The sequence below is a fragment of the Diorhabda sublineata genome, chromosome 4, assembly GCF_026230105.1.
Source record: "Diorhabda sublineata isolate icDioSubl1.1 chromosome 4, icDioSubl1.1, whole genome shotgun sequence".
NCBI classification, from domain to species: Eukaryota; Metazoa; Arthropoda; class Insecta; order Coleoptera; family Chrysomelidae; genus Diorhabda; species Diorhabda sublineata.
In genome coordinates, this window is record NC_079477.1 from 28,337,809 (window position 1) to 28,359,989 (window position 22,181).

At 34.2% G+C, this 22,181-nt stretch overlaps 1 protein-coding gene across 1 annotated transcript in view; it reads left to right on the plus strand.

The window, feature by feature from the left end:
* The first annotated feature begins 391 nt into the window (after nucleotides 1-391).
* The window catches only part of LOC130442393 (unconventional myosin-XVIIIa), a 185,739-nt gene continuing 163,949 nt past the window's right edge, over nucleotides 392-22,181 (plus strand). Inside the window, exons 1-5 of the mRNA XM_056776460.1 lie at nucleotides 392-718; nucleotides 1,977-2,145; nucleotides 9,520-9,804; nucleotides 9,859-10,139; nucleotides 10,743-11,109. Coding sequence (XP_056632438.1) covers nucleotides 1,993-2,145; nucleotides 9,520-9,804; nucleotides 9,859-10,139; nucleotides 10,743-11,109 — 1,086 coding nt within the window. The 5' untranslated portion in view covers nucleotides 392-718; nucleotides 1,977-1,992. The remainder of the gene's footprint in view (nucleotides 719-1,976; nucleotides 2,146-9,519; nucleotides 9,805-9,858; nucleotides 10,140-10,742; nucleotides 11,110-22,181) is intronic.

The window sequence follows — 22,181 nt, forward strand, 5'->3', positions numbered from 1 at the left end:
TATTAAAGTTGTAAATATGGGAAAGCTTGAATAGTGTATTTATATCTTCAATACTCCAACGAAATATGTCTCTATATATTATATGTTCTCCAGTAAATTTCGCGGTGTGAACAATCCGGTACCTTATACAATAGCTTTATAAAATCATATACAATATATATGAGAACTATATGTAATATTTGTATATAGTTAATAGTGGGATATATTTTAGTTTCTAACGCGTATCCATCAGGAAATTTTATGTACTTCAGGAATAATGTGCACAAGCCGGACCTGTCAAAGTTTAACGGGATATCATAGTTACTGAATGTATATGTAAACAATTCAGCATCATAAAAAGAGTTGCATAACCAGTCTGCGTGGAATGTGGCTCCACCTATAAACGATGTTTACATTAAATTCATATATTTTAAATGATTCTCACCTTACGTCAATCGGAATTCTATAATGAAGGTGCAACAGAGATAACACTTTTTTTCGATATGATAGTGTAAGTGTAAATCAAGTAGTGAATGTAAAATTAAAATAGTTGACGTCGAATGTTTGTAGGTGCATGTCAAACTGTCAAAACAAAAATCGGATTATTTCGGTCGCTTAATTTTTCAATAACTTTATAAACGATAATTAACATGTGATAAGTGGAAGTTAAGTTTACAGTGGGATTCGTTTTTATCTGTGTTGTTTATTTATCATAACAAGGAAACTGTTTCATTGAAAGGTGTGTAAATTAATATTTTGTTATCGTTTAAATCTTTAAAGAGTAGCAAGTTTCAATTGATTATTGAATTTTTTTCATTCTAAGCCTTGAATTTCTTAGTTTCTCGCCTTGCCTTTTTATTGATTTGTTCAACCTAACCTCAAACAGACCTTTTTCATTATGTGCCTAAATAAATATCAGCATTTTGTCACAACTGCAAGGAGCTGCAGACTGCAGTATTTTGGAACATACATATGCTTCTCCAGCTATATTGTTTAAATTAATTAAGGTTAATGAAACACTAGAGTATTTTAAAATACCAATTTTATAACTACAAAAACTATTTGTTTATTGTTTATTTAATAATTCTTATAAAAATTCAAATAAATATTCATAAGTTGTGGATTCACGGAAACTACTTCTTTACTGTTCAAATAATCTATACTTCATTAATTCAATTGGTATTGAATCCATAAGGGATTAGAAATTTTCAGTATGTTTATGTTTTTGTTATACAGGAAAGACAAAAGTTATTTTAAATATATTATCTAAAAATATTTTAAAATTGTGCCAATTTAGTTTTATGAAGAAATAATTGATAAGGTTAGGAATATCTAAAAATAAATTCACCCACTTTTCATTAATTAAGTTATGTAAAACAACTTGAAACTATTGTTTTGAAAAAGTGAATGAACAGAGGTGCAACAAAAGAGGCCATAGCATTGATGCTACGACCTGATCGCTCGCTCAAAAACTTTTCAAAAAATAAAACAAAAGACCCATAATAACAATTCCTTTGCGTTAGGGCCTACGCACACGGTGTGATTTTAATGTACATAGTCTACGAACGTGCGTGAGCAATCATTTCAGTCGCGTAGAGCATTGTAAAAATACTATTTTATTGATTCGGTAGTAGCTGACTTCAAATGCAGATTGGAGGTTAAAGGACCTTAATTTTGGAGTTAACAATCAAGACAGTTTTACTAACTTCCCATCCTTCCATTGGTACTATTCACAATTTGAACTTTTTCTTATATAATATTATTTTCAAGACACAAAACAGGTGATTATGATATTTTTGTCACCTCATTTGTCAACATGCGATTTCTTATTTAAAATCGATTACTGTTATTGAATCTGAGCATCATTTTACGATGGGGTTGGAGTCTAACATTATCTAACATATAATATACCGTGACGAAAATTTTTATTTAAAATTAACATTTTTTTCTATAATTCATTGTTCAATCGATAAATTCATTGATGCATTTTGTTTCAGTTCATTCGTCAAGATAATGTTCAACTTTATAAAGAAAGCTACCGTTCCCGGAGTGACCTCGGACAAAGACGATAAAGAAAAGAGGAAACGGGACAAAAAGGACCGGAAAGAAAAACAAAAACGCGAACGTGCTAATATGTCCGCCGAAGAACTTTTAAGATTGGACGAGGTAAAAATTTTATTTGGATGTATATAGGGTGCGGTAATATTTCGAGGAAATCTAATTTACAGAAACAGGTGTTAAAGTTGATAATTTTGATTAACATGCAATTTAATATAAATTTGTTAATCGTTGAATGCCAAAAACTTATATCTAATAATACTAAAAAGTAAATCAAGTGCTAATACAAAAAAAAATCTATCAAGGAAGTTGATAAAAAATAATGTTTAAACAATATTTTGGGTAAACCTTATTTGCATGTACCACAGAGGCACATCTTCTTGGCATGCTTTCAACCAAGTGATCCATTTCGGTCCAAAGTTGTGGAAGAAGATTTCTAAGTTCCTGTGTGGTTTCTCCTTCTGGATTGTAGTCGTCAATAGAAATTCCCTGTATGCGTCCTTTTTGTTATACAAATGTGGAAAGCTCCTGACACTTTCTATCACTGTTCCATCGTCTAAAGGTCACTTGACATGCAGCAAGACAACATGCCATGCAATGCAAGATGCAATATTTCTTGATTAAAAGCATACTCAGATGAAGATCAACTGATTGTTTCATGCAAGATCTCGCACTTGCAATTTTATCGATTTGGTGCCATTTTTATTGCGTTAAGTTGAAATTTTAGAAGGAAATGAGTTTCTTCATCCATTCTCAACTAATTTTTCTATGCTTTCTCGTCTAATTCTCTAACTAAACTGTCCATCAGAGTTCAAAAGCAAGGCAGAGGCAGATATAATTATTCCGAGTGATGTAACAACCACTTTTTTCTTGTTTACTTTACTTAAGGAAACTTAACATGGTACAAGACAACGTGCAATGCAAGACACAATATTTCTTGATCAAAAGCATGCATTGATGAAGTTAAGCTTATTGTTACCTGCAAGATTTCACACTTACAATATGATCGGTTTGATGGCATTTTTATTGCGTGCATGTTGCAATTCTAGGGAGAAATGAGTTTCTGATCTGATGATAGTACGTCTCTCTTCAAGAATTTCTTAGTTATCTTACGTTAGAAGTTTTTCAACTATTTCTTCATCCATTCTCAACTAATTTTTGTTTTCTCGTCTCAATCTATAGCCAAACTCATGTTTCTCCTTGTTCTATCCAGCCAGGGCCTGGTCCACCATCGTCTTTCATCTAGCATTGTTATTTTCATTTCTAAAACCCACACAAATACTAAATAAAATGTGAGGTTAGGAAGTTGATTACTTTTACTCATGATGTAAAGACTACAAGGTGTGCTATAGCGCACCAGCTGGGAAGCAGCCAATGAGAATTCGCTCTCAAAACAACGCGCCAATTTGGGAGAGAATTCTCATTGGCTCTTGAGAAATGCGCAGAACGAGTCGAAAATGAGCCCTCGGGAAGAACACACCTTGTAGTCTTTACATCATGCTTTTACTTATAGACTAGTGGCAACCATGTTGTAAGAGACTTGCATATTGTCTAGTGACACGCAGTATTCATCAATGCAATATATTGACCTTGCAATAAATTGCATCATGTCAAGCAGCCTTGAAGGACATTGCTGACATTCAGACATTGCTATTTCCTATTTTTTTGATATCAGTTTTAAAAACAAATCGGCGCATTAAAGCGAGAAATATTTTTTTAGCCAAAGAACAAAGATGTTGTAAGCAAAACAATATCTCCAATTCCCGACCTGACGTAATCTGTGCTTATAACCTCACAAAATTGAGGAATTAAACTAAGAAATTAAAAGTCGACGAAGTCTTAGTTCAATTTTAATTTAAATTTATTGTTAATTTTCTAAATCAACTACAAGTACCATTTCAGTGTTTTCAACTAGCAATTTAATTTGTTAAGTTTAATGTTTAATTTTCAATTTTGGCTGCATAAACCAAGCTTTACTTTCTAGTATCAAAACTATGTTAAACTAGATAACTTAACCTTCAATAACATACATTTGAAATCATATATTGAACAATGTGAAATACCTTTATAGCTACACATTAAAAAAAGGGAAGAAAAAACTAAATACAATTACAGTCATTCACTTGTTGATGTTTTTAACAACTATCTCATTCAATACACTAGTTTACATAACAAAATATCTCAGGGAGAAAGTTTAGTATTAAGTTTTTTATACAAAAAAATTATTCAATTCAAGTTATTCATAACTTTCAACACTATTTACTTTTCAATCAAATAATACAAAAACTGTGTCACACCATTTATTATTTACATGTTTGATTGTGTAGTTTTTTTGTTTGTTATAGTCATACATAATATTATTTCAAGGAAGAATAAGTGTATAAGAAAAATAAAATAGAATAGAAATAGAATACAGAGGATAATATATAGGGAGGTGAAACTAAAACTAAAACAAAAAGCAATAATAAGAAAAATAAATAAAAATATAGAAAAGAAATTGAAATTCTGAGAAGAAGTGGATCTGAAATCCTCTTTAGAAAGAATAACAATATTTTCATTGAAAATATAATCCATATATTTGAAGCAAAGGTGAACCAGCAGAAAGAAGGAAAACGAAACGATCCAAAAGTCTTCCTATTAACTCAAATATTTAACTGAAATGGCAAATATTGAAAAAATTTTAATTTACGTATGCTAATTTCCAGACAAGAGACATGCAGTGGTTCATTTTCTCTGAGGTCAAGGACAGGTTGTTGAAAAAAATAAAACAGAAACTGATATATCATAATGTGCATTAAAATTTATTAAAATAACATGTAAATTACCAAACAAGGAGCTTACATGTAACATATTTGTTTAAAAAACACAAAAACCGCTATTGTAACTAATATTTATTAGAACAGATATACTTTTTTAAAAAAAGTCCTTTATTTTAAGATACCACGTGATTTTTTATAAATCTCCAGTTTTGCCCAAACATCTTTATTAAAATACACTCGCGAGCAAAAAAATTGACTTTAGCAACATTACTGAAACAAAACTGATTTTCAAGAACAAGAGCTCAGAGGAACGCGAGAAGTGAAGTGGACAGTTAGAAGAAGACTTAAGGCACCTAACCTTAGGCTAAAATGGCCAGCTATTGAACCCAATTTAACCCCAGCTCACTGAGCAGCTCGTCTACAATTTGCCAGAGAACACGATAGTTGGGCTGACGAACAATGGGGCTCCATTCTTTTTTCAGTCGAAAGCAGAGTGAGCTTGCATGTTAACGATAGAAGAGGGCGAGTCTACAGAAGACATGGAGAAAGATTAGCGCAGTGTTGCATAAACGAAAACGTGGCTTTTGACTTCTGGATGGATAATTTGGGCGGGCATTTCAATGGAAACAAAAACCGAATTGGTTTTTTATTGAAATTTCACATTGTTCCCTATGCCAGTTTCATTGGCGAAAACTTCAGCCTCTTGCAGGACAATGCTCGTCAACATGCTGCAGGTTCTGTACGGCAGTATTTACAGGATGGATTGACTAGCTATTAGCCCGGACTTAGAGAGAGAAATAAACTTTATTGTCATTAGAAAATTTTACTCCACACTAAGTTGAACTATGCCAGTGTTTTGAGTCTATGGTGAATTGTAGAATTTTGCCACAGAATAAAGAATTTCAAGCAGAAATGCTTTTGTCATTATTCGGGCTAGAAATCCTGCAAGAACCACGCAATCGGATCCCAAAACGGCACTTATTGAAGCAAAGGATATCATCGAATACTGTCCAGTAAAAAAACTATGGGAAGCTGTTATTAAGGCCAAGGGTGGAACCACTAAATATTGATGGGTTAATTTCAAATAAATTATTATTTTGACCAATTTAAGGTCGTATTTTCTCTACTTACTACTTACAAAAAAAACTCATTAACAAAATAAATTACTCATTATAAAGCTAAGACTAATGACTTTGATATGCTAAAATCAGAAATACAATGGAAGATAAAATTATAAAATCTTTTTAAAAATATGCTGAAGTATTTATTTTATCATAGTGTGTTTAAAGAATTTGAATATTTATAAATAATGATACAAATTGCTTATCAATTTAAGTGTTTGGTTGGCCAGTGAAAATATAAAATTTAGATCAAAAAAAGTATTGAAATATTCAGGATGTTTATTGGTAAGAATTTTGTCTTCAAAAATAAGCAAAAATAAATTGTATCAAATTCTTTTTCTACAGTGCCGTCTTTAACCTATTAACACTTTTTAAACTTTCCTTCCATATGAGATACCTTTCCTTACTTTCACACTCCATAGTTTACAATTCTATCTTTCTCGGCGAACGAAATTCTGGAGCCACAGAACTATGGATAAGAGGATGGTAGTAGTAGTAGATGGAAGTACCTGACCCAATGAAGAAATCACAAAAATATATTTATTTTTCAACGTAATCTCCTTTTAGCACTTTTCCCAGCGATGTTCAATAAGTTCATCAACCTGCCGACATCACCTCCTCATTGTTAGAAAATCTGAGAACAGAAATGAATCCGAGGGGGCTAAATTCGGCAAATAGGTTGCATTCAAAATTTAATTCATTAATTTTTGCCATTGCAATATCGGATGTGTGAGCTGGTGCATTGTCTTGATGAAACAATACTTTCTTCTTAGCCAAAAGTTCTCATTTATAGTTTTTCCTTTCTAAGATAGTCAATGAAAATTAACCCCCGTCCCACGCATCCCGAAAGACCGACGCCATAATCTTGCCTGCAAATGGAACGGTCCTTGCCTTCTTTGCAGCTCGTTTCATCCATAGTTATGAAACGGCGAAAAAATTCGGCTTTATTTTTGTGGAACATTGCCAAACACTCGATGGAAACATCTTCACGTCGCTATTTTTGTTCCATTGTAAGCAAATGCGGCACCCATTTTGCGCACAGCTTTATCATGTCCAAATTTTCAGTAAATATGCGATGTACCGCACTTTTTCGAATGCCTATTATGTCTGCTAGCTCGTGTTTCAGTCCACTATCATTCAGTACCGATTTGTGGATTTTCTTCAACATTTCAGGAGTCGTCACCTCATTTGGTCGACCACTACGTTGCTGGTTTTCGTTGGTCTCGTTTAAACTCTGTTGGCCAATATTTCTGTTGGCCTGTTGATAAAGAAGGAACAGTCTCATCCAGAGTAGAATCTAGTTCATCTTCTATATCGGTTGGACTAAGGCTAATAAAAGTATTGTATCACATAACGATGACCAATTTTTCCATGTTTACAAATTAACTGATAAAAGCTCACTATCGATGGCTGTCAAACAAATACTTATCAACGTAACGTCTTTAACCTTGAAACATGTGCTGTATAGATTGTTTACTTTCTAGGTCAGGCCAGGTATTTCGGGTACCATCCTCGTACTTACGCTACATAGGAAAATCATGATATACTTATCAGGAATTTCTTGAATTGACTTCAAGTCAATCTAAGGTCCAAAGAATAACCATACTTTGTGTAATGCCACCCATTGATTTAATCAACGGTAGACACACAATTTTGGACTTTGGATTTTATTCCATAATTCAGAAAATATTGAAATTTTTTTCCAATTCAACACATTTATAAACATATTGAATAATATTTCGTCTGAAATTAAAATGTATGAACGGTTTTTTTTATGTTGTGACGCATTAGTCATCCGTTAATCTCCAATCACCATAATTCTGTAAATATCAGTATCAGCGAAAAATTTAAAAGATCATTTATGTGTAAAATTAACAGACCTAATGTTTACTTTGATGTTTAGCTTCAGCAGTTTTTCCAAAATATAATAAATTTCAGCATTTCAATAATAAAAAAATATAGAGTTATCCTTTTGAAATATCTTAGTTCATTATATTCCCAGAAAAACGATAGATCTGACAACTATGTAAATACCACTATAATATCTGCCGTATTACAAAACCAAAAAATTTCATATTTTTCATTAAATTTTGAGCATTGACAACTTCAAAACGATCTATTGGATTATAAAATTGCAAAACAAAAAATAAATTAATCCATTTTCAATTTTCTGCAAGAATAAATCTCTAATATTTCAAATCAAATTTAATAATGGCACAAATTAGTCTAAATTAATTGTGCTTCATACAAAAAAATTGGATCTCTACCCACATTGTTGCAAGTTCGCTTTCAACGTTTAAAACAGAATGTTGAGAGAAAGTTATACACCATTATGTATTATTATAACGTAGTTCAACACTCAATTTTAATATGATTATATAAGTGTGTTCCACCATATTTCTACGCAGTTTTTTTCTAAATAACGTCCTGAATAACATTGCTATTTTGATATTTTCCCCTTACAAAAAATGACAGACTCATCAACTTCGATCGATTCTATAAAACTGACTTTTTTCTTATGCTTCCATTTATATAGACTAAAAAGCCTAATCTTCTTCCAAGCAAAAAAAAATGACAAATCATCTATTAGGACTAAATTCAACCAATGGAGAGTTCTATTAAATTCATTTCAATTGAATGAGGATTTCTACTGAGGCATTGCTGAGGTGCTTTTATCTGTGAGTAGTGAATGTAATATACTGTTCGTCGATTTCTATAAAGCCTTCGATATTGTTGAGACATGGGCTTCCTAACAGCTCAATTATTTGTTTGAATCGAAAGTAAACATGAATATCATAATACATTTTACACCAATCTGTAACATGTTATGCCTCTAATTCTGATAATTTTGTTTTGGTCTTTTTTATTTTAACCGATTTCTCTGTATATGAACCATTTCTAAATATACTCCTTTTTTCTATTTTATTCCTTTTAAAGGATTTCCGATTTATATATATTTTTTGCTATTTCATGGTGCGGGTTTACATCTAATTACTATTGATGACTTCTTAATCTGTTTTGTAAGTATTGAAATTTCCGTCCTATCTAAATAGCATCATAATTATTACAAGGAAACTTTATATGACTTCTTAATCTATTTTGTAAATATTGAGATGTCTGTTCTATTTAAATAGCATCACAATTATCACAAACAACTCTTCTATGACTTCTAAATTGATCTTGTAAACATTGAGATGTCTGTCCTATGTAAATAGCATCACAGTTTTTACAAGGAACCTTTATATGACTTCTTAATATTTTTCGTAAATATTGAGATGAAATATCATCACAGTTATGAGAAAGAACTTTGCTATGACTTCTTAATCCATTTTGTAAATATTTATATGTCTGTCCTATGTAAATAGCACCACTATTATTACGAGGAACTTTATGAATAATAATATTTTCCGGTTTTTACAGTAGATTATGTCGATGGTGGAATATCGAGATCAAGTAGTTCGATAGCGCGTGTAGATATTTTTTTTGTTCGGGCGTCGTTTTTTTTTGTAATTTTAGTCCAATCATAGTTTCAGCTTCTCATTAACACTACAATCTTCTGCGTAATCGTCTTTGTAAACCTAACCTAATATTTTAATACCCAGGTTAGGCGATCTTTGAAAATTAGAGGTCGACGAAAGGATAAAGAAAAACTTCCTTCCGGCATAACTGCGGATTATACTGCCGATTTTCTTGCAAGTTTAGAACGTACAGATTCTCCAATATCAACTATCCCCGGATCACCTCACCCGTCAACAAATCATACCCATGAAGGTTACACGCAATCTGACAGTTCCGAAACGAGTCTTAACTCTCTTCAGAACCACCACAACAACGTACCGCCGTTACCTCCTAAACCTCCTAAAAGAGGAATCCTCAAAACGCCAAAGGTTGGTTTTGGCAACATCAAAGTTATTGTTAGAATTTCATTAAACGTTTTTTAGGTTAGCATAACTCACGACAGTCCACAAGAAGTTGAAACCAACGGTTACGATTCAACAGATAATCATTCCAATTTAGTTAGAAACACCCTTCAAAATGAACTGATTACTTACCAAAATTTACCCACGCAAAATGGCGTTAACGGTAAAAATATGGGTTCGCAACTATTGGTGATAACGTCAACATCACCGAGTGCCGATAGTTTGACAGATACGACGAATTCATCATTCGCCACACCGCCGTTTTCTCTAAGTCCCGTGGGAGAATCTCAAGGTTTCCACAGGTAAGTAACAGAATAATTTATCTCGTATTTTGTAAAAAATAACATGAAACATTATTTATTCGTGGGGTTGACATTTTAAAATGGTAGCGCATGGTAAATGGTTGCTCAAACCAATAAAATGAACCAGAAGTGTCAATTCATCTTCTCCTTCCACTTTATTCAGGGCTTGCCCTGTAATCTCCAGTTTTTCCAGTCTCTATCTTGGGATGTTGATGTCCATGATTCGGCCCATCTCTTTGGAGGTCTGCCTGCTAATCTTCTGGTGGTGGCTTCTTCTCGAATGTTTATTTCGCCTGCCGATCCTCACCCATTCTATCGACGTGTGCCATCCACGCACGTCTTGTTTTCCGTACTCATTTATATACATCTGTTATTTGGTCACAGTCCTGATTAAGGTCAAAACTGCGTTTTCTGCCCCAAAGGGTTATTCCGGCTATTGATCTAAGGGTTTTCATCTGTTGTTGGAAGATGTTTTGACCTGATTGTAACCTCTCTAGATCTGCCGTTATTAAACAAACACCCACTAGAATAGATTAATATATATAATCAAATAACAACTACTTCAATTGATTAACAACCTTTCTTAAACGTAACTAATTCCAGATGGTCGAGAACAGCCAATTTCGATGACATCAATCTCCCTCTACCTGATATCGTACCTTTAGTATTACCCAAACCGCGCACCCTTACGATACAAAGACAAAAACCGCCTCGGAACGATTTCGGTTTTTCGTTACGTCGCGCGATGGTTCTCGAAAGGTGTACGAACAACGCGAACAGTGACGTCGCGGAAGTGAGCATGCGCGCCGTTATATTCGCCGAACCCGGTACCATAGTGCAACATAACAACGAAACCGGTTTATTACCGGGCGATAAACTGTTGGAAGTTAACGGTACGCCTGTTGAGGGTAGAACGAGAGAAGATATCATTGATCTTATAAAAGCGTCTGGCGAGAGCGTTACTCTAAAGGTATGTATTATAATCTTCTTATTATTTAATCACAATTGTTATAGGTTTTTACACTTACAGTTCACTAACATTTAACTAATTTATTTAAATAAACATCAAATTGTTTGCTGACTACCTACGGTTGCTAGAAGCTCGTCTTATGAAGTATCATTATATTCTAGAATCTTCGATTTCATGGAAATCTCTTATTTGCTGTAAACAAAAAAAATTCTTGTTAGAAATCGTCTCTATAAAAACGGGTGTAATAGGTAGTTCTCTACAAAATGGTTACTGCATCAAAAAGAAGAAGAAGAAGGTTAGATGTTTATACGTTTTTTACAGATTTACCAGATATTCAACCCCTACGACTTATAGCTGATGCTAATGCATCACGTTTTGAATTATTTATTGAGGTGGCAGTTAATTCTTTTCTATTGTTTCGCAGCTTCTGGTGGGTTCTAGTTATTACTTTTATCTTTTCCAACTATTTTCGCCGTTTTGTTTCCAGTTATTTATTCCTATGGTCCATCTTTAATGTACTTTCCTCCTTGTCTACACCAGATCATGATTAACTTTGTAATTTTCCTGATCGCTTGCGTTTCCTTAATATTATTCTGGACGAATTACTTGGATGGTTATATCTGCCTGGAAGCTGTGTACAGACTAGAAATTGTATATTTAAAACTAGTTTGATTAGTTTTAGAGTGTCATTAAATTAGTTGTGATTGTATTATATCGGTCTTTGGAAAGCGAAAATGTTACCTCTAAAAAAAAAGAGATAAGAGACGCCGCAGTGCAAACTAAATAGTAAACAACTTGACCAGGTCCGCTTTAAAATAATTAAATTTCGCAATCAGTGAATCATTTAAAAGTATAGATAAACAACAACATTACACAAAAAATTATTCCCTTAGATTTCCTAATTGAAAGCGTGTACTAAATGGAATCGAACTGAGAAAATAATGAACGTAAATAGGATAATATACATAATTCTAACTGTAATCTCTAGTTCCAGCATTGTTTTCATCATTTTTCTCTCTAATACAATTTTTGTTTCAATTTTGTTTTGGTGTTTGTCGTACGATCGCGGTCAAAAGTTGCTAGCAAAAAATCCCCACTAGCCCTAATAAAAACTTCCAATCGCTTTTTCATGGATTGAAAAAGTTTTTTTAATCGATATTTAGCGAGCGCTGTTTTGAGGTCTGATTTCGTGGATTGTGCAGGATTTCTAGCTCGAACTTGTCAGTTCATCCCGTACATTTTTCATAAGATTCAAGTCCGGGTTACGCGCTGGCTAATCTATAGCGGTAATTTCGACATCCTGAAAATATTGTCGTAAAAAACCTGCAGTATGTGGACGGACATTGTCTTGCATTTCACCGATAAAACGTGATACCCTAAATTTCCGCTTCCATTGAAATGCCCGCCCAATCTTTCCAGAAACCTCCTCTAAAGCTACGTTCTTTTTATGCAAATCTGCGCGAATATTGTCTTCTGTAGACTCGCGCTCTTCTATCGCTACCATGAAGGCATACTCTGCTTTCGTTTCATTAGTCCAAATAACGTGTTTTCTGTTTTCTGACAAATCTTAGATGGTCACTTACACCGCAGAGACACAGCCAGAAACGGTGAAAACCAAAAGAATGATGGAAACGGCAGAGACGAAAGTGTTTCGTAGGATAGTCGAAAAAACCCTACGTCAACGAATGGGTTCTATCAAGAAAGAAAGAATGGAATGAGTACATAAATCGTATGGATAACAACAGACTGGTTAAGACAACGCGCGATAAATCCCCAATGGGCCGATGGAGTACCGGCCGACCCAGAAAAAGGTCGAGCGACAACCTTGAAGCGGGATATGAGGCAAGGATGTCGAAGATAAAAAAGGCGACTACGCGAAAGTAGAAGAAGAAATATATAACTACCAGGAGCAAAGTCGGAATATACAAGACCAGTAATGACATTCGCGATGGAGACCATAACAGCAGAAAACACCATAACTAAACGGCTTTTTAGAACTACTGAAATGCGAACGCTGAGATCAATAGAGGGACACACATTATTTGACTATAGCTAAATAGGCGCGAAATCAAACTAGTGACCCGACTTCTAACCGCCCACTGCCATCTAAGACGTTACCTTCACACCATGGGCATCACGGATGATCCGGAGTGCCGCTGGTGCATGGAGGAGGACTAAAACTGCAGACCACATTATCTGTGCAAACCCCACAACCTGCCTAACGACATCAAAGGGTTCAAGCCAAAGCGCTTGATCGGCTTCTCAAAGGACATCGAACTTTGGTAACGTCAAATGGGGCACGACGGGTCTATCTGAAGGCATATGTCCTCAACGGCTTCACGGCCGCCCACACCTACGGCATATGATCTATTATTTGACCACAAGAGAAATGATGACATAAAGGAGACATGTGACATCCAGGATGTAGTGAGATGGACGAGAAACCGACGAAGGGAATGGAGAGACTACGTGGACAGAATGTCAGATGACAGGTAGGTAAAGATTGCGAAGGAAGAAGGTATGAAAGCTGGTCTTCTTCATCCCAGCTGCAGCTAGACACTAATTGATGCAGACACAGAACTAAGTCTTAACGTACGATGAAGAAGAAGGGTGGTCTTAATTAAATCAGTGTAAGGTTTCTTAACCTTCCTGAAGTTGAAAAATATTATTTAGGCCTAATTAACTCATACGCACTTGTATTTTTCTTAATATAGAGTGGAACTTACAAATATTTTCTTTTTTATTTATCAGCATCCTTCGTGCATAAAGTTTCGTAACCCCCGAGGCTGGAAAACAATCTTTAGGCCTAATTAAATCGTGTATACTGGTTATTAGTTTGTAAAATACGAATTAATTCTAATTATATAGTTTAAATATAAGAAAACCACATGAAAGGTAATAAATTTCTTTAAATGTCTACGATGAGTACTAAACCGTTTCGGTCTAAATACACCGTTCTTTTCAAGTAGATTTTTTTATCTGAAAAACAATAGAAACAAATGTATTCGCTTCCGTACAAAGTATCTGCAAACTAGGTTGAAATTTAAAAACAAGTAGACACCTACTTTTCACATATCAAGTTACATGTACCCAGATTAGAGCTAAATGTTAATGTTTCCTATTATACGAGGGTTGCTACTGGAGCTTTGATATAGACAAATAACAAGAAATATTTATTATTGGATGTGTATTTATCGTTTTCAAAAATATTCTCCATTAAGATCAATACACTTTTGCATGCGTTTGAACCAATTACCGAAGCATTTGTTCCATTCCGATTGAGGTACTTCCAAAATATGTGATTCGAACTCATCAATCGCTTCTTCAGGTGTAGAAAAACGTTGACATCGCGATTCCTTTTTGAACTGAGGAAATAAGAATTAATCATTGGGTGCAAAACAAGGACTGTAGCGAGGCTGATCCATCAATTTGATATTTTGACTGCTCAAAAACGTTTTGGTTTGAACTGATGTGTGAGAGCTCACTTTCTAGTTGTGGAGAATGATTCGTCTTGTACGATTCCCATATAGGATTTTACGATGAGGCTAGTATAGCAGCACAGACTTGGGCCAAGTATGTACAACTCTGGCCCTAACTTGGAAGCCATTATTGGCCCAGACTTGGTGGGTCTCTGGGATGATAATGGTGTCCCTCGCTTGGTTTGCAAGCCGGGACCAGGCCTGGTTGCCTGGAAAAACCCAAGACTGATCTACAACCCTGGGCCAGGCTGGATTCTTGTAAAAATAGATTTTTAATATATCGATGGTTAAATTACAAAAGTTAGCAAGATTGATATGAAAAATATATAAAGAAAGAAACCTCTTTAGTAGACTTCCTCCTATAAAATTTCAACAAATCGACCTACGAGCTTTCGCAATTCAACCATCGATATTGTTGATAAAATTATAGTTTTTTGACAAATTTCTATTAATGCACTCTACTAATTAATATACATAAAAAAATTAGTTGAATAATTACACATAGTACTCATTTTTTTGACAATAAACCATTTTTCTCTCTCTCTCTATAAAGAAATAATATTTTTTATTGTTATTTATGCATAAAAGAATTTCATTTATAAGAAATTATTACTTTTAATCTCAAGATATTTAGAACAAAACTTTATATAGTTATTCAAAGTTCAGCCGAGCTTGGCTGACTATAGAATGGCCGAGGTCGGGTTACCTAGAGTTCAGCCGAGCTTGGCTGACTATAGAATAGCCGGGGCTAAGTTACCCAGATTTCAACCAGGCTTGGGCCATTATTGGTTTGCCAAGGTCGGGTATCCCAGCGTTGGCCCAAGCAAAACTCCTTCCTTCAAGTCTGGGGGCTCCTACATGGAATGGTTTCCCTGATTTTTTTGAACACTTCTGGCTAACAAATGCTGGTGTACCGTTCAGAATTGACCGTTCTACGTTGCTCAAATGGAACGGCGACGATATATCCACTTATTCCAAAAAAACAGGCGATTATTTACATCGAAGTGCTTCGTGCGCAAACAATTTTTGATGGATTTGGCTTTTCTTGAAAGACCCATACAGTCGATTGTTATTTAGTTTCGGATTCATTTCGTCGCCTTTCATAACTTTTGAAGCAGCTCGATTGAATTTTTTCAGCGTTTCTTTGCACCAATCAACACGAGCTTTTTTTTGAGAGATCGTCAAATTATGTAGTATCCAACGCGAACAAATCTTTTTGACAGCCAAATATTCATAAAATATTGAATGTATTGGAGTGAAACTAATGGCCAAGTATGCCACAATCTCATGGTATGTCATATGACGATATTGCAATATCAGTTTACGCACAGCATCGATGTTTTCTAGCTTATTTTGGACGACCTTTAGTCATAGAAAATCTCCGCACGAAAATGTTCGAGATATAATTCCATTTTTTGACCCAGGAATGTTTCAAGTAAAAAACTCAAATAGCAATCGTATGACAATACGTTCTGAGTACGTTCACCTTTAAAAATGTCAAACTTTATGATGGCAATGTCAAATTTGATATAATCAGATCAGTGTTGCCATATCTCAAACCTTAAATAGCAACTCTCGTAAGTGGAGATGATATAAATTCAGCAGTATAAACAGATAGTCATCAATGAAGTCGACTTCATGATTATAACACTTTTAAAACCTATTTAAGGGCCTTCCTCTTGACCAGTATACCACGAACATTGATACCGCGCATCACGAACTACCTAAACATGTCATTTTTCATCCTTCAGGGTTCGTGATGATAACACATTTTTTTTTTTAATTTAAATGAGAAGACTATGTAGCATAACCACTATGCGAAAGACAAAATCCAATCCAGCACCCGAAAAATATCAATTTTAAGCCTTCTGCGTTATAACACTTACCATTGTTTCCACAGTGTTTCAAAATTGTGTGTGAAACACCGAGGTAAATATGTCAGACTAAACAAGTGACGCGTCACCCAGTCCGACGACCGGAACACGTCAATTTTCAGCCTTATGGGTGACTTACCATTCCACGTCACTTATTTTGTCGGAAAAGTTTACCTCGGTATTAACACACACAATTTTGAAACACTGTAGAAACAATGGTAAGTGTTATACTAACGAACCAATAAGGCTCAAAATTGAAGTGTTTCGGTCGTCGGACTGGGTGAACGCATCACTTATCTTGTCGGAAAAATTTACCTCAGAGTTTCAAACACAATTTTGAAACAGTGTAGAAAAACGAACCTGTAAGGCTCAAAATTGAGAAGTACAATAGAAGTATTCCATAATGTAATTGGTAGTCCTAACCTCAAATATCTTAAAATCTTTTGAAATCAATTCTGATCACATATCACAAAGAATTATTTGTTTTCTCGATAACAAAATGTTGTTGATTACATCAATTATTAAAAATTGTACTTTCAAATAAATTTTCCATTTATCTTTTGATGCATTTAGGAAAACACAGTAGTTTAACGGAAACGGATGTGGCATATGACCGAATAACCGAATTTAAAGTGACGAAATTGAGTCGCAATGTTAGATTACACGCATACTAATTTTTTTGTACAATAAAACGCCTACTTAGTGAAGCTATTTTATTGAAATGTACGGTGTCGTTAGATTGAACTGTTGTTTCAGTTAGGAAGAATATAATAATAAATAATGTAATACATACATCTGTTTAATCGTTTGTTATGAGAAATTAAACATACAAATGCGTTTATTAATATTTATAAGTAGCTATAAGTACGAAATAATTAATAATTGAAATACAATCAGTTTATCTTTTGAATAAAGTACCTAAATATCAGCTAATAAGAAATTTTTGATCGTGTGCAAGAAAATCTGAATAAATAATATCTTTTTATACCTTATAATGACAGTTTTGACCCCAAGAGAATTCATGTAGTCTTAAATCGATCAAAAAATATTCGTTATGGGGTTCGGTCCATCACATGTTACTCATCAATTAAAAACAAACTGTGATTAGTTTTAAATATATCCTCCCTTTATTTGCGCACAGTTTTTAAAACGTTTGACTGAAGCTTCTGTACCATTATAAAAATATAATCAAAATGTTTGTATACCATCTGGTTAATTTCATATGTCGCTGTTAAATCTTTCACCCCTCAACTCGGCCTTCAGCTTTGCGAACAAAAATAGTCGCACGGGCCCAGATCAGGGCTATATGGTAAGTGTTCAATATCTATGAAGCCACATTCGTGTTCGATAGTATTGGAAAGCGAAGCAATGTGGACTGGAACATTTTGCCTCGCCTTTTTTCGATAATTTTTTGACGCAACTACCTTAGTTTAATTCCTTGAAGTCAATCAAAAGAATACCCTCACATACCTTTCTAATGCCACTCTGTGGAATCTCTTTTGGATGTCATATCATAGTAAAAGACCATAGTTTCATCATCCGTTACAATTAATTTGATTACACTTTATTGGCTCTCGCGGCAAGACTGTAAAAATTGCCCACAACATTCTACTCGACATTGCCTTTGCACTGAGCAATTCGAGACACCTCACACTAATTTTTGTTATATTTAAATGTTCCTGTAGGATCCTTACTTGTTTTGAAAATGCTCGTCCGTTTTGTAAGTAAAAAGCAAGTCCAGACCTTATTGCACTCGAGTAGTTCGAATGGTGCTGGTATATAGAGGTGCCTGTTGATATTGATCTTGTTCTTCTTTATGTTGTGGTGTTCGGGACATGTGTGCATTGGTAGCTGATTTCACAGACTTGCACTTCTTCAAAGAAAAGAGTCCCGATAAATTGACGTTCTGGGAGTCTTCAAGCGAACTCGGAGCTCATGGCCCACGTCTGTTTGTCGATTAGGTCTTGCAGATACTACTCTAGGTGGGGTTATGTAGGACAGCTCGGAAGAGCATCTGGCGTGGTAGTTTGGGTAAAACAGAGTCAGGACAGCGACCTTTTTTCTATGCTCTAAACTGTCTGGTCAATTTTGGATCGCCTATAAGTCGTACTGCTCTTTTCTATATTGAGTCGAGCATCCTCAGGGTATGCTTGGTAGCCGAGCCACAAATCTGCGATGAGTACTCCGAAGATATACGCATCTGGGCCTTGTAGATGATTCCACTAATTTAATGTTTTCTGGAGTAGTCACCGTCACAGGACCTCCCGTACGTTGGTCAACTTCTAACGATTCTCGTTCTCTGCGAAACAACTTTTTTTTTAATAGTTCAACCGTTTTTAATTGTTGAAAATTATTTGATTTGTGTTGGTGTTAATACAACTTAACTGAGTATGCGTCAAACTTTACTATAATAAAATAGATCGAAGCAGCATTCGAGGCGCAATGCGTAAATTTTGGCCATGGCGATCATCTAAGTGTGAGAAGGTGTGCGATTTCAGCACGCGCAAATATATTTCCCAACTCATAGGTCTTGATATCTTTAGGTTGAGGTCGGAAACTTATCAGGCAACCCTCGTTTTTTTGAAATAACCTAGTAGGAAATAAAAAAGCTTATCCTTCTTTGAACTTGAGTCATCCGTATACGAATAACATTATCGTCGTATATCGACCACACCTTGTACGGCTTCCGCATACATTTTCGCGTGATGTTAACCAATTAAAGATAAAGAAATTTTTTATTATATTCTGTGGTATAACAGATTAATTCTTCATAGTAAATAAACGACTCCGTTTACTGATTGCAGTTTTTGTATATACTGAAAAATAAATTTAGTTTCAATATATAACATCACTCAATAAGTCGTGTGACTGACACACAAATGACGCTGCCATTGTCAAATCCGTGTGACGTTTATGAAGTACCAACTTTCAAAAGACTATATGTCAAATTTCATGTCATTCGATTAGTCAGAGAAAAGTGACAGCCATTTAAGCGAAGCTGCTTTAGTTATTTACAAAACAATGGATTCAAAACAGTTTCGTGTGTTAATTTATCATTGCTTCTTGATGAAAAAAGAAACTGTACAAGTTCAACAATGGCTTCATAAGTTTTATCCGGACTCTGCTCCATTGAAAAGAACCATTTATTACTGGTTTGCTGAATTTAAACGTAGTCGATGATGGTAAACGTTCTAGTCGTCCAATTGAAGTGGTTACTCCAGAAAACATCAAAAAAATCCACAAATTGGTTGTATCTAATCATAAATTGAAATTGCGTGGGTTAGCCTAAGCCGTGAAGATATCAGGGAGCATTGTGTTTACAATTATGCATGAAAATTTGACCATGAGAAAGCTTTTTTCAAAGTGGGTACCGCGTTTAATCACAGACGATCAAAAACAACAACGCGCTTTGCATTCTACCTCGTAGATGGTGAGGAAACTAGTGCATCGTCATGATATATATACAACATCTTCCAACAACACCATAATAAAGGTGTATACGAAAATTTAGCTCACTAAGAATTCTTCCGCAGAAAAAACCTAAAATGACTGTACTATTGAGTTTTATCGTGGTGTAATCACCTACAATAGAAATACAAAAGAGATTCCGAAACGCCGTTTTATATATATTTTAAGTAGGTATTTTATAAAATGAACCATCTCGAACCCCTCAATTGAATATAATTATGGAGATAATTATTTTTTATATATAAATAACTATTTGCATCACGGCATTTAAACAAGAAAATTGCAGGTTTTATAAATATAAATCAATGACCAGAAGATTAAAAAGGCTTTGTACTTTGCGTGCTTCGAATTACGGTATATATATACAGAGGGTGTCCAATTTAAACTTTAGTAACTCGTGAAGACTAGGCTCTAAATCTATGAAGAGAACATTTGCTCTCTGATTAACAACAACGTAGTTTTTATAGTAAATATTGTATTGTTTTTCTTATTTATTTATACTATTTCTATCGATGGTGTAAATTTATATACACGGTCTTTTGTAATTCTTATGTAATTTATGTAAATTCACCGTTTACTTTTCTATGTCATTCCGTTCATGATGACTTTAAATTATAACTAACTAACTCCGTTAAACAAACTCGTTTATATACCCAAAACGAATTACTGAAAATTCTAGAAAATTAGCAAACAAAAACAAAAGTTCCTACAAATTAGTTCAATCAAAAAACATTACATAAACAACTGGTCGCTGTTTATAAAAAAATATACATTAAATGTGCCGACAAACATCAAACGATTCGGCGTATGCGCCAAATTTTACAATTCTGTTATAACCGGACAGGGCCGACTTTTTCGTAACAATAGTATGGAGTGCGATAAATATAAAATTCGTGCATTGTTAAGACGTTATTGGACTAAAGTTTAAAGCGGTAATAGCAGTAAGAAAAATAAGTGAAATTGAAGGGGAAGACACTGTTATAGTTTATTTTTCTGAACGAGAGAGTAATAAAATGATGAAGCATTCGTAATCAAATAACATTTGTATGAGTATAATTTATATATCGGGTACACACTTATATTTTCACTGAATTAATCCTCCTTATAACCTCCAACCAGCTGAAGGTAAAAAAGTGCAATTTTTTCTAAATTTCCCATAAGTTATGGAGAAGATTGTGTCATACTGGTTGTAAATATAAGGGTTTAGAGTTCGATTTCCAAATAATGTTACGTACATAAATAATAATTTCAATATAAAAATTCACCAGTATGAGTTGCAACCAATATCCACGATCATTTCGTTAGTAATACTGTCAAACTGTCACATTTTCTCTTTAAGCGGATGATTAACCGCCTTTTCCCAGTTTTTAGTGTTAAATTCATTTACAGCCATCAAAAACAACTGTTTAACATCACTCATTTTTTCTTGTTGAAACTTCTCCCTTTATTTTTGCCCATACCAGTTCAATCAGGTTTAGTTAATACGGGGAGATAAACCGGTATGGAGATTTTTATTCTTTGAATTCATCCAATTCTGTAAATCTTTTTTTAAACACTTGGTGGTGAGCAATTTTTCTGAAAGTCTCGAGTGATCAAGTACACCATCCATTATTATTATACAGTTCTGAGGAAGAAGATTTGTTCGAATTATTCTTCAAAAACATCAGCATTCATGTACGATTCATGGTCGTTGCCGAAACCAGTAGATTCAACAGTCAATAAACCACCTTCAACAAAATCGTTTGAACTGCCGATGTTTACTATTATCAGTCTGTGCCACATTCTTGTTGGTTGATTTATCCAGTCTTAACGAGGTCAACAATATTGACACCAACAATATTTCCAGCATTGATCATAAATTATTGAATAACGTGTATTTTGTTTTCTAGAATTTTGAATTTTGAAAAAGGTGCCTTCATCAAATACGTCTCCTTCTCGTAGAAACGTCAGTTCAACCTTCTTGCAGGTTTCCGCAATCTCTACTATCATTGCGACCTTAGGAACAGATTTATTTAATAATAAATTATAAGCATATCGTAAAGTAAGTCGTAATTTTGCAAAAAGAAATCTTTTGTGTTCAGCCTCTTTTATTAATCTTTCTACATTCTCCTTCGTCAAAATCGCATCATTGAATATGTAGTCCACAAAGTCGACGCTTTTAATGTTAAAAAATTTTCAAAATAAGCAAGTCGTTCTTTATATTTTTAAAATTTTTGGTAGGCCAATGCGTATCTACTTCTTGATTTTTCAT